Source organism: Triturus cristatus, chromosome 2_1, assembly GCF_964204655.1.
Source record: "Triturus cristatus chromosome 2_1, aTriCri1.1, whole genome shotgun sequence".
Classification (NCBI taxonomy): domain Eukaryota; kingdom Metazoa; phylum Chordata; class Amphibia; order Caudata; family Salamandridae; genus Triturus; species Triturus cristatus.
The window spans coordinates 317,335,343-317,348,848 of NC_140581.1; the positions used below are offsets into that span (position 1 = coordinate 317,335,343).

At 48.4% G+C, this 13,506-nt stretch overlaps 1 protein-coding gene across 2 annotated transcripts in view; it reads left to right on the forward strand.

The window, feature by feature from the left end:
* Nucleotides 1-13,506, forward strand: part of NNT (nicotinamide nucleotide transhydrogenase) — a 391,279-nt gene that overhangs the window by 344,141 nt on the left and 33,632 nt on the right. For both annotated transcript variants that reach the window (XM_085631219.1, XM_085631218.1), the window contains exon 20: nt 11,609-11,727. In XM_085631219.1, coding sequence (XP_085487345.1) covers nt 11,609-11,727 — 119 coding nt within the window. The remainder of the gene's footprint in view (nt 1-11,608; nt 11,728-13,506) is intronic.

Here is a 13,506-nt window from a genome sequence, read left to right on the forward strand (position 1 = left end):
GGCACCAGTACCAGCACTGGGACGAGATGGGGGAGCTAGTAAAGCACCTCCCCGAAGAATACCGCCAGAGAGCCTCGCACCTGGTAGACGAAGGCAAAAACATCGCCAACTCTTGTATAAAGACGGCGTTGGACGGGGCAGAGACTTCAGCAAGACTAATGGCCATAGGGGTCACCGAGAGAAGGCATGCATGGCTAAGAATCTCTGGATTCAAACCGGAGGTGCAGAACAACATCCTTAGCACCCCCTTCAACGGAGAGACACTGTTCGGAGCAACAGTACACAAGAAACTCACCCAGCTGAAAAAAGAAAACGAAACGGCGAGGTCCATGGGGGCCCTACAGCTGAGGGGAATGAGGCGAGGCAATCCCTCGAGGAGACCCTACGGTAGGGGAGGAGGCCAGCAGGGGGCGTCGCACCAGACGTTCCAGCAGGGTCAGCAGGGTGAAAGTCACGGACAACAAGGTCAACAGAAGCAAAACTGGCAGTACCAATCTCGGGGCCAGTCCTTTCGCGGGAGAGGGAACTGACGTGGCCAGAGGAGGAGAGGGGGGGGACCAGCCCTCATCAAAGTGACTCAGCACGCAAGAGGACGCCTACCCTCGACATGCCCCCAAGGGTGAGGCGCAAAACAGTAACATCAGGGGGGAGAGAAGATTCAGAAGCCTACGAGCATACAACACCAGTAGGCGGAAGACTGAGGTTCTACCTTCAGGAGTGGCGGCGTATAACCACAGACAAGTGGATACTGAACGTCATGTAGTACGGATACTGCATAGATTTGGAGAAAAAACCTCCAAACAGGAAACCAAAGGGAAGGCAGAGATCGGCTCAAGAACTGGCCGTACTCAGAGAAGAAACACGGAAACTTCTGGAAAAGAGAGCCATAGAGGCAGTGCCGTTCAGAGAACGCAACAAGGGCGTCTACTCAAACTACTTCGTGGTCCCGAAAGTAGACGGAAACCTCAGACCCATCCTGGACCTGCGGTTCCTAAACAAGTTCATCAGAACACAAAGGTTCAAAATGACTTCGCTGCAGGAGGTACTGCCCCAAATAAGAGACGGGGACTTCATGGTCACCGTGGACCTCAAGGATGCCTACCTGCACATCCCAATAAACAGAAGACACAAGGGCCTTCAAAGGTTCAACATCGACCAGGAACACTACCAGTTCACAACCCTGGCCTTCGGACTAAAATCGGCGCCAAGGGTTTTTACAAAATGCCTGTCTGCCGTCGCGGCCCACCTACGAAGGCAGGGGAGCCACGTCTACCCCTACTTAGACAACTGGCTGGTCAAGGCAAACTCACGCGAGGAGTGCGAGAGGCACGCAAAACGCGTAACAGACACCCTCACGAATCTGGGGTTCTCGATTCACTTGGGGAAGTCCTTGCTGGAACCGGAGCAGGTGAAGATTTTCCTGGGGGCGAAAATCAACTCCCTGAACAGCACAGTGGTGCCCAGCGACAGGAGGACAGATGCCCTACTGAAGGAGACGCAGCTCTACCAGAAGGGGCGAGCTCTGACAGTGAGGTCAGTGAGCAAAATGATGGGGATGATGGCGTCGTGTATCCAGCTGGTGCCAAATGTTCGCCTGCACATGAGACCATTCCAGGAATGGCTACAACGGCAATGGTCACAAGCAAACGGAAGTTGGGAGGATCTAGTGGTTGTTACGCACGCAGTGCAGGAGGAGATAACTTGGTGGAACAGAGACAACATGACAACAGGGAGAAGCCTGACACCACCAAACCCAGCAGTGACCATTACCACGGACGCATCGCAAAAGGGATGGGGAGCGCACATGGACAACCTCAGAGTGAGGGGTCTGTGGGCTCCAGCAGATGCGGTTCGCCATATCAATTACCTCGAGTTGAAAACAATCCTGCTAGCCCTGAAGGCATTCCAGAGGCACCTGTACAACCAGAGGGTGTTGGTTCAAACAGACAACACCACGGCAATGTTCTACATCAACAAACGGGGGGGGGACACAGTCGTTCCCTCTCTCCTCTCTGGCACAGGAGATTTGGAGATGGGCCATACCTCTCAGGATAGATCTACTGGCAATTCACCTACCGGGGAAGGACAATGTGGAGGCAGACTGGCTAAACAGACAGACCTCGGTATCGCACGAGTGGGAGCTCAATGGCCAGGAAGCGGAGAAGCTCTTCCGGAGATGGGGAACTCCCACAATAGACCTATTTGCAACACGCCAAAATGCAAAATGCCAAAGCTTCGCGTCCAGGCAACCAGATCAGCAATCCCAGGGAAATGCCCTATGGATAAGCTGGTCGAGGACATTTGCCTACGCCTTTCCACCGATACCCCTGTTACACAGAGTGCTCGACAAGTGCAGAACCAGCAACATGACTCTGATCCTAGTGGCTCCGCAGTGGGCAAGGCAGACATGGTTCTCACAAATCCTAGAAATGGCACAAGGCAATCCATACAGGTTCGAGAGGAGAAGGGACCTGCTCTCCATGCAAAACGGAGAGGTCCTGCATCCGGAGCCAGAGACCCTCAACCTGGCAGCGTGGCTCCTGAAGACCTAGAGTTCGCGCACCTTAGATTGCCTCCTAGCACTATGAGAGTGCTACGAGAGGCAAGGAAACCAACTACACGAAAATGCTACAGCGCAAAATGGCAGAGATTTACTGTGTGGTGCAGGAAGAAGGGCCTCCAAAACAGAATGACAAGAGACTCAACAGTGCTGAGGTACCTCACACACCTTCTAAAGAGTAACCTCTGCTCGAGCTCCCTGAGGGTACACTTAGCGGCGATCGTTGCCTACACCAGAGGTGAAAAGAGCGGAAGTTTCTTCACTTCGCAGGTGGTGAAGAGATTCATGGAAGGAGCCAAAAGAATGGCCCCTCCGAAAAGGTTGCCGCCGCCGGCATGGAATCTGAACGTGGTTCTGACGGAGCTCATGAAGGCACCGTTTGAACCCATTCACAAGGCCACACTACAAATGTTGACGATGAAGACGGCCTTTCTAGTGGCCATAACCTCACTCCGCAGGGTGAGCGAGCTTCAAGCACTAACACTTCAGGAACCCTACATTCAAATCCACAAGGACAGGGTAGTCCTGAGGACGGACCCACACTTCATGCCCAAGGTGGTGTCGGCGTTCCACATGAATCAGAGTATTCAGATACCAAGTTTCTTCCAAAACCCGACTTCAAACGCAGAAAAGGCTCTGCACACCCTCGACGCTAGAAGAGCGGTGATGCACTACATTGAAAGAACCAAAGAACTCAGGAAGTCGAAACAGCTGTTTGTGTCCTTTGCTACTAGCTTCATGGGTAGGCCAGTGACTAAGAGCACCATCGCTAGATGGATTGCCCTCACTATTCAATTCTGCCACAAACAGGCTGGACAGGAGCTAGCGGAGGGGCCTCAGGCTCACTCCACAAGGAAGAAGGGGGCCACCGTTGCCTTCCTGGCGAACACGCCCATCCAGGACATATGTCTGGCGGCAACTTGGGCATCTGTGCACACGTTCACAAAACACTACTGCGTGGACATTCAGATGAACAAGGAAGCACAGGTCGGACAGAAGGTGCTTCAACACATTTTCAACGACCAACGCTCATCTACCACCCAGCCGCCACAAAATTAGGAAAACCGCTATAAAGTCTATGCACAGCATAGTGAATCCAGAAAGATTCACGCTGCAAAACGAATAGTTTCTTACCTGTCGGTGTAGTTTTGCAGCTTGAAGATCTTTCTGGATTCACTAGCGAACCCACCCACCTCCGCCAGGAAGATGAGGCTGGAGGAAGAGGGGGTAAAATGGAAAAGATCGGAAGGAATGAAAACTTACAGAAAAATGGACAAGAAGGATTAATCAATCGCCTAGGGTTAAAAAAGGGAAAAAAGAACCCGAAGATGGCGCCCTAAAGGTGGGACTTCCGCAGGAAGCACGACGACGTCACGGGAGGTGCACCAAATGGTGCGTCGTCGCCGCCCACCTGGGCTACAAAAAGAAAAAAAAAAAACAAAGAAAAGACTACGAATCCGGACCCAACCACAAGATCGCGGAATAATGGACCCAACCACAAGATCGCGGAATAATGCACAGCATAGTGAATCCAGAAAGATCTTCAAGCTGCAAAACTACACCGACAGGTAAGAAACTATTCGATATATGTGTGTGTGTGTATGTATATATGTATGTATGAATGTATGTGTATATATATGTATATATATATATGTGTGTATGTATGTGTGTATGTATTTCCCCACGTCGGTTCAGTTTCACCAAAGATTTTCAGCGCTCAACACGGGTGCGGCTCCCTGCGGCAGAACCACGACGCTCCAATATTTCACCACAGTTCCTCACTTCGAAGAAAAACGGGACGCACTCCTGCAGTCTTCACTGCATACGTTATTTAATTATCACCATATTTTCATTTAACAGGTCAAAAGCGCGATGATCTACGCGTTTCGGTATCCCGGATACCTTGCTCACGATATATGTATGTATATGTGTATATGTATATATGTATAGGTACATGTATGTATAGGTATGTGTATGTATGTGTATAAGTGTGTTTGTATATGTGTGTGTGTGTATATAGTTACATTTAGGACCTAGTTTCCATAGGAAACTCTTTTTTTGTTTTCCCAATAACTTTGGCGCCAGTTGGTGAATCTTTGTGAAATTTTTTAAACTTATGGCCTGCTCCGGTCAGCTCCTATCTGGAAAGTTTCAGGGTGATTCGCCAAGCGGGGGCCGAGGAAAAAAGGGGGGGGTCCCAAAACGTGTTTTCTCCATGTTATTTCCCATAGGAAACTGAACTGCTGAACGGAATTACACCAAATTTGGCAAAAAGGTAGTGCTTGGTTCAGAAAGCGCCCTTTTTTTTTTTAATGGTGTAAATCCGTTCAGTAGTTGCTGAGAAAATCCAAAAAAAAAAACCGTTTCTATATTTAGAGGCGTGTGCGTGTGTGTGCGTGCGTGTGTGTGTGTGTGTGTGTTCGCCCCCCCCCAGAAGAGCAGGTGTTTTTAGTGGAAGGGATAACAGTAAGGCATGCCACGAGGTGGGACTACCAGGCGTGCTATTAGCAGAACAAAGCGGAGAGATTTGAATGATCATTTAGGGGGAGTTTGAATAAGCTAAATGTATGTTTCTAATATTGCAATACGTAATACTTTGGGTGAGTCAGCACTCTCTAGCAGTTGACTTTGCCAGGGATATTCGTATTTTTTTTAGAGGGAAGTTGTATGTTAGGAGTTTCAGGCAATGTTGGTAATGCAGAAGAAGGGGCAGCTCTTGTGTCGTTTCAGGAAATAGCCAGGTTTCACTTCTCCAGCTCTGGCATCTTACCTTGCAAAGAGAAAGGGATTAGCCTATGTGTTCTCTGAAAGTGTAGTGCAGGTTTGCATGTTGTGCACGCACAGCACAACTTCAGCGGCTGTTACAAAGTGCTAGAAAGTCACAAACAAGACTCCACGAGCCCAGCAGGTGAACACGAGACCCTGCCCCTCTTGTTTTGTTTCGTATTTTCAGTTTTTCCTGTCCCATTTAATTCTTACAACTAGATTAATGTTTAAATATGGCAGCCGCAGCCATATCTCCAGTGCTGAATCCGATAGCCGTCTTTCTCCACTAAAATCCCCATGTAGTCTCCTTTGGCAGTCTACAGAAGCCACATATCCAAGCTCCTGCCACAGGATGACCCTCCAGGTTTTCACCACTTCTGTGCATTCCATTGAAACACCCTGGTCAAGGCAAACCTTTTTATCACCCCCAGTGCCACACCTAGGAAGCGGCAGAAAGCAAATGCTGGAGGAGCCACAGGAGGTCGTCTACTCCCCACTGCCTGCCCCCTCACCTCACCTGAACTCTACTGGCTTCTTACAGGGCTTCCATAGAGCCCTCTGCGAGCTCCTCCCAGCTGTGGATGGAGAATCCTTCTCCAGGCCTCAGGTGAACATTCCAGATACCTTTACTCATAAAATATTTTAAAATGCAGACTTTGCAACCAATTAGGCAGAGCATATCTACTGCCATGCTTCTCCTTGTTGCCAGTTTCTTTGTGGCAGGGTTTAAAAACATAAATGTATTAGTTGAGGCCCCAATTTTGCATCAGGATTACGCCACTTTTTTGGCACAACCTGATGCCAAATCTCATTTGTTAAATCTCATAATGTGCGTAAATGCACTCATAATATTTGAAACATTTGTAAGGTCCTAATATCTGATGTCACTTCTTGTGATGTCACATCCAGTGAGATCACTTCCTGTTATGTGCAATGTCGCGCGTCGTGACATCATGCGCTGTCATGGCATGCGTCAAGATTTCACTTGCATACTGCCTAACCTGGTTTGTCCCCCCCACTTCTTCTTTTTTTTTTTTTTTTTTTTTTATTAGTGCCCTGTTTAGTTGTCTGATGTCCGTGCTCCCATGACACCTCACTCACTGCCTGTTGTCCCTGTGCTGCCATCCTCCTTGGACTCTGGTGTTCCTCTTTCTGTTGTACTTGCGCTGCCCCCCCCCCCCCAATACTTGCACTGCCCCCAACACTTGTGCTGCCCCCTGATCCCCCTGCCACTTGCGCTGCCCCCTTCACGCTTGCGCTGCCCCCTTCACGCTTGCGCTGCCCCCTTCACACTTGCGCTGCCCCCTTCACACTTGCGCTGCCCCCTTCACACTTGCGCTGCCCCCTTCACACTTGCGCTGCCCCCTTCACACTTGCGCTGCCCCCTTCACACTTGCGCTGCCCCCTTCACACTTGCGCTGCCCCCTTCACACTTGCGCTGCCCCCTTCACACTTGCGCTGCCCCCTTCCTCTCACACTTGCGCTGCCACCTCCCTCTCACACTTGCGCTGCCACCTCCCTCTCACACTTTAGCCGCCACCTCCCTCTCACACTTGCGGCTGCCCCCACCCCCGACACCCCCTTCCACTTTGACTCTTGCACTGCCTGCTACGGACCCTACGCTGCCCCTATTCAGACTGCTGAGGCGCCACCCACTGATCGGAGAGATCGTTTAGGTTTTTGTGTTAACATAAATGTATGCAACAACCTTCACTAACATGCAGTGGAGTTAAAGCATGCACAGCACCAGTGCAGCTCATAGGGCGAAGTAAGCATTGACGAATTTTATCTTCATACCCTCTCGTGTTACTATTACTGCAGCTTGCCAGCATCGTTTCAATCTCCAAAATGATTTGCATTGCCAACTCTTGTTTATATCGTGTTTTATACGACCCTTCAGCCGTTTCTGTGAATAAAGTACCATTTTATGAAGTCTTGTACATGGCCAGTGTGTTTTTTTTTTTTTTTGTATTGAAGAAGCAATCCACTCGAGAGCAGGTTAGCGGCTCTTTTATCTGGAATCGTCTATGTGCTCTTGTTTTAACATTGGAGACAACCATAGAAGTCTTTCTTGGCGCAAGTGTCAACGCTGTTAGATGCGCCTTTGAAAACAGTACAGACCAGAACATCGGAGAAAAAGAAAACAAAACAGGAGAGGAAGAACTAGCTATGACTATCCCCACCCGGTGTCGTATTTCCAAAGAGAAAACCTGAATGAAGCTTAATGAATTCAGTTGCTGCATTCATACAAATCTATTTCGGCTCGACGTGCCTGCGGTGTTTACCTCGGTTTTCAAGTGATGTGAATGTGTATTTACAGTCTGTGGTGATTCGAGCCTTTCATCACTTCGAGGCGCTCCCACGGTGCTCATTGAGTGCAGCTGCCTGCCCTCTCATTTGAGAAGGCCCGCAGTGTTTCAGCACATCCGCCGCCGAGGAATGCCGTGTGCGGACGCACGATTGTCATCGATTAGTTATGCCTTGGTGTGCCAAGGAAAACGGCATCTGTCCTGCGGTCCTCCTTGCTTCGGGGCTCAGGGTTGACTCCGACAAACTGCGCTTTTTTAGTTTATTTTCCTTTCCTCTTAGGCACGGCATGCGACCCAGCATAGCGGCAGTACCGTCAACTGTATTTCACTTTCTTCAAAAAATTAAAGGCTGATGTCTTGGTCATTTTAATTTGTTGTTCTACTTGACTGTAGAGAGCTCTTGTGCTTGCCTCATCTGCACTTGACGTCTGTCATTTTTTTGCAAAAGGTTAGCCGGTGCCTTGTCGCGCTGGCAGGACTGTCCCTTCCATTTTCAGCCCGCAGGGACCTGTTCTCGCCGCCATTTGCGCAGCCGAGTGTTCCCTGTATCCGAGATAATGCGGTTGTTTTAGTGTCGTTGCTGTTACTTTCTCTGTGCTGTTTGCTTTCCCTCAACAGATTGTGATATTACCGGGAAACAAACCACGGTGTTACCGTGAATGAAGTCCTGGCGGATTTCCAGAGGCCTCACGCAGTCTCTTACTCCATCCATCCGTATTTGCGTTTCACATCCCATCAGCAGGACCGACTGACCCTGAGAGCCCACCCGGCAGGACCCTGAGAGCCCACCGGGCACACGTGTTATCGGAGCGCGGCGCTCCCTTGTCCGCCGTTTGACTGTGGCTCCTAACAGAAACTGAGCGCACTGGTGGCCTTTGTACAAGTTGTGGTTCCTATCCCCGCCATTACAGCTGATGCAGCGAGTCAGATGTGTTGCAGTCTCTGGGAAGAGGCCATTGACTGCAATGGGAATGTAAACCAATCTCACAATATCGAGTGACCACATATCACCCTGCATAATAACATGTTCAGACTATTGCCGAGCGCAATGTGCTAAAAGTGTCGATGACCTGTTCTTAACTCCACATCTGTGTATCTCGCAACAATGTTGCCAGCGTATGTCGATGTGTATTTAAGAATATTAGATCTATACTTGACTTCATGATCTTGTTGTAGATAATGTTTTGGATATTATATTTTATCAGTGTGATATTTACATTTTGGTATTGTTACAACAGCAAACCAGTCACCCTTTTCATATCGGGAACTAAGTTTAACTTCGGTGTTGTGCACCTAACTGGAATGGCTTTATTTCTCTGCACTCTCTCCTCCGCTTCCAAGTTTCAGCTGTCCCATGGCCTCTGCCAGACTCTCCCTTCAAGCTTCTTCTCAGCCTCTGTCTCTGCCACCTCCAAGCTCCCGCTCTCCCTCAGTCTCTCTTTCCCTAGGCACTGCTGTCCTACATTCCGGTAAAGAGAATGCATACTGTAGTGCACACATGTACTTTACACATACAAACCAATCCCCTCCTGTCACTTTAGGACTGCTTGCTCTCCTCTCTCTGTAGGTAGAAAATACATCCCCAAGCACCTGTACTGCCTGATGACTTCTTTGCTCTTAGCCCTTCATAAGAGACAACCAGAAAGGAACTTGAGGGCTCTGAGGCCCTACACATGGCAGAAACTATATAACTGTTTTACATTGGCCTTCCACTTAACTTGGATGAAGATTTTTTTACAATTATAATGCAGCGCATGAGTGCCAGAAACATGTTGCAGCACACACCTCACATTGATGGCCTTTTTAGGGTTTCAGAAATTGTTTTTTTTGTAGAAAAGTTAACAAAATCAACATCCTGTGCTATACAAATCTATTGTATCTCTGGAGCGCTTGCATGACACTTGCACCAGTTGCCTGCACAAAATATGTGACTTTACATAGCACTTCCCATTGATGGATTCCTCCCAAACTTCCTGCACACCCATGAATTCCCCCTCCCTACCACTCACAGCAGCCCCGTTCCTCTCGAGCAACTAAAACACCCTAAAAACCACTTCTCCACCACCTCAAAAACGCCCATTGGATAACATTGCATTTCGAGCCTTCAAAAAAAAAAAGCACTTCCCCTACTTCGATCCTCTTGAAACTCACTGGGACAGTAGTTCCAGCGATTACGAAGAATCTCACCAAGAATTACACAAATCCATCCAGTGGAAGGGGTACGACTTTTCGATCAAACACGCGCCCCCCGCAATCCCACAAAAACACCCCAAAATCAGCCAAAACTCGATCGAATTTTGCCAAACCACTGGAAAACCTTCCCAAACACCAACCCAAAGAAATCAAAATCAAATCCAGCCAAACCTTCCCAACCCCAACCCAGCCAAACCACCCTATAACTAAAATTAAGACACTTACCTGACCGCCTCTTCTGGTCCGCGTTGGCGCCTCTTCGAACTGGAACAGCACAACGTCAGCACTGCGTGGCAACCCCTCAGCCAATCCTGAGGCTGCTGCAGCGCCAGGATTGGCTGACGGCACAGCCTACTCCTCGCCCGCCGCCTGCCCATTAGGAGACCGAGGGGCTCCTAATGGGCATGCGCAAGGCAGTAAAAACACAAGTACGCATGACTGGGCACGGAGTAAAAATAAGCTCCATGCCCACTCAGGCGCACTTGTGCTGCCTTTCCCTGGGGTCTGACAATGCATGTCAGTCAACATGACGCCGGACCGCCCACGGTCCGACGTCATGCTGACTGACATTTACGAGGAGGGAGCTGCGGGCAGAAGCAGTAATTCGCTAGTGGCTCTGGGTCTTAGAAGGAAAATCCAGAGAGCAGTGTTCCAGTTCTGAGAGGAGTAATTTCAGTGAGCAGTGTTCCTGGCTCGTGAGGAGCTGGCTCAGTGAGCAGCGTTCTGGGTTCCGGGGGTGGGGGGGCTACGCCCCCACGCCCCAATGGACGCACCACGCCTGCTCGGCTGTTAGATTAGAAAAAAAGCTCATTTTTATGATTAATGTGTTATGATCGGGATTTCAACTTTCTATTCTCTTTACGACGCAGCTCTTTGGAAGGCGAGGGCCCTGGGCAATTACCTACTTTTCCCATGCCTTAAAACCTCTCTGGTACATCTATCAAACGGGGATTGTTCCACTGTTACCTTTTAGCAGCATCAAACCCCAAACATGTTCACTCCCTGACCATTTTTCCAGCAGTTAACCCCTCTTATGGCTCCCTCTGTCGCCCACTTTCATTACACTACTCTCTCCCTCCCTCCCCGTTGTATAAATTAGTAGTGGTTCAGGTGTGAAACAGTATCTTCCGCTGTGCATACACCTACCCTACTCCTCTTTCCTGGTCCTGTTTCTCTAATTCTCTCTGGTAACTTTACTTTGCAGGCAAGGATCTTCATTCTGTTCTTTCTCCTTCAGTATTACGCTTGATACCGAGGTTTTCCCTCCCCAATACACCATCGCTGTCCAGAGATTCATAAAACTACGCTGGAGTTCTAGAAGACTTCTCCATTAAGAGTTGTACCAAATTTGTCTTCACCCCCCCCCCCCCCCACCCTATCTCCGCCCCCTTCTACAGGGCTATTTTACATTATGGGCAAGATTCCCGCCCCTACAATTACCCCTACCCACATTCCCACACAACTTAACCCACACACCCTTCTCATGTTTCTTCTCCATACCTTTTTATCAGGATACAGTATCCTGGGCCGGCCAAGGTCTCAACCCCCCAACCTCACCCCCCTCCCCCCCCCCCCGCCACCAACCCACCATTGATTGTATTTTGTATCTGATTTGCTCTAATATGAACCCAAAATTTCCTCCTAAAGTGGATATTTTGGCTGTGTTTCTAATGTTTAACTTTTTGTGAGCTGCTTTTTTTTAATGCAAGTAGCTCAATTTAGCATGTTTAAAACTGTATAACAAAAGCCTATATGTGTTAATGGCGTGGCTTGTTTTCAGGTTTGGGATTCATCCAGTCGCGGGTCGAATGCCTGGCCAGCTGAATGTTCTTTTGGCTGAGGCTGGTGTGCCCTACGACATCGTGCTAGAAATGGATGAGATTAACGAAGATTTCCCAGGTGAGCGAATGAGAAGTACATTTATTTTTGTCATAAGTTGGAAATTCTTTGAAGTTACTTCGTAGCGTTTGTGCTTCTTTCTCAACTTTTATTGATCCATTATACACAGTTTAGGTAAGGGAACTAGAGTGCATGATACGTTAAAATATATAAGAAGAAGTAGAATATAAGAAGAAAATCTTTTAACTTTTTTCTCGACAAGCCCTTTTTATACTTATGTGCATATTCACATTTGAACCTTCATAAAGTCAATCCTCTTAATGTATTTTCTCTATTAGAAAGCGCCATTGAATGACTTACCATTCCGACAAGCGTGCATAGAAACCTACAAGCCAGAATTGAGTTTTTTTTTTGTTGTTTTTTTTTTCCACTGAGCATTTTGTCCAAAGTAGCCTAGATGCTTACTCACTATTCGAGAGACCAGGCTTCCAAATCCTGTTTCTGACATAAAAATTGGGACTTATTGCAAATTCAGTAAGCTTGTAGTGTGTGTGGGTGTGTGTGTAGCACCCACAAAAAAGTGTGATAGATTTGCCTCTGGGATGTGCTAGGGGATAACATTTGAGCACCGGTCACTCAAGAATATCATTTATTATGAAATGTATAACTTATGGTCGTTATGAGGCACACTGTATTGCAGGCAGTAGAAAAGGTGACTCTAAAGCTCTTTGCTCTGAGGTAGCTAAAGGCATTAGCTTTAAGCCAACTGCGAAGCTTATGGTGTGTGTGTGTGTGTGTGTGTGTGTGTGTTTGTGTGTGTGTGTATATATATATATATATATATCTCCATCTGAAAGAACACCCACAATTGATAGTGCCACACATCGTCGTGTATATTCCTTTTATTTCGCTGGGTAGCAGGGCGGCAACGTCGCTTGTCACAGCCTGATTACACCAAAGTCCATACGCGTTTCGGGCGTGCATCCGCCCTTGTTCACTTGCGCGGCGCATTTGGAATGTCGTGTTCCGTTTGCTTGGGAGGCACAATGCAGAGCGGCAGCCTGGCAAGTCACAGCAGCCCACTGTGGTGAGAAAACCTACATAATGCAGAACGATGCACGACGATGTGTGGCGCTTTCAATTGTGGTTGGCTAAGGCTAGCGCCAAAGCCAGGCAGAAACCACTACTCTAGTCAGTGCAAGGGAGATGCACGCTGAAGATAACCCCTGCTCACCCCCTTGGTAGCTTGGCACGAGCAGTAAGGCTTATCCCAGAGGCAATGTGTAAAGCGTTTGCGCAACACACTACCCATGAAACTCCACACAAGGTTATATAAAAAATAGCCTTTGTATTATCCAAAACACATTCGAATCATAATCGCACATTTACCCTGTGCCAGCTGGCACTAGTCAATATTCAAAGGGGATTATATACAGGACCAGGCCAATTGGGCCCCGGGCAGAACCCTCAGAATGCAGGTAGTAAATATAAAACACAACCAGTAACTACTGGCACAATAATGACCCCAGCATTATCACATTAGGCATAAAGCACATTAGGCCCAAACCTCATTAGCATAAACACATTATACAATAGTCCTGGTGCATAAAACACATTTGGCAACCATCAGCATAAACACATTAAGCAATAAAACGCAGTACACTGACCAGGTGCATACATCACCCTAGAAACTGACCCCACGCCAACTGGCCTTTCACTTGGGCTCAAAATGCCCTCTGTCCAGAATGTCAGGGCTCTGCTGTAGGACCTTCCACTGGCCCTTTGGCTGCTAATGCAGCAAACTCACTGTGCACAACGCGCTGGGGGTGTGGGGGGGTG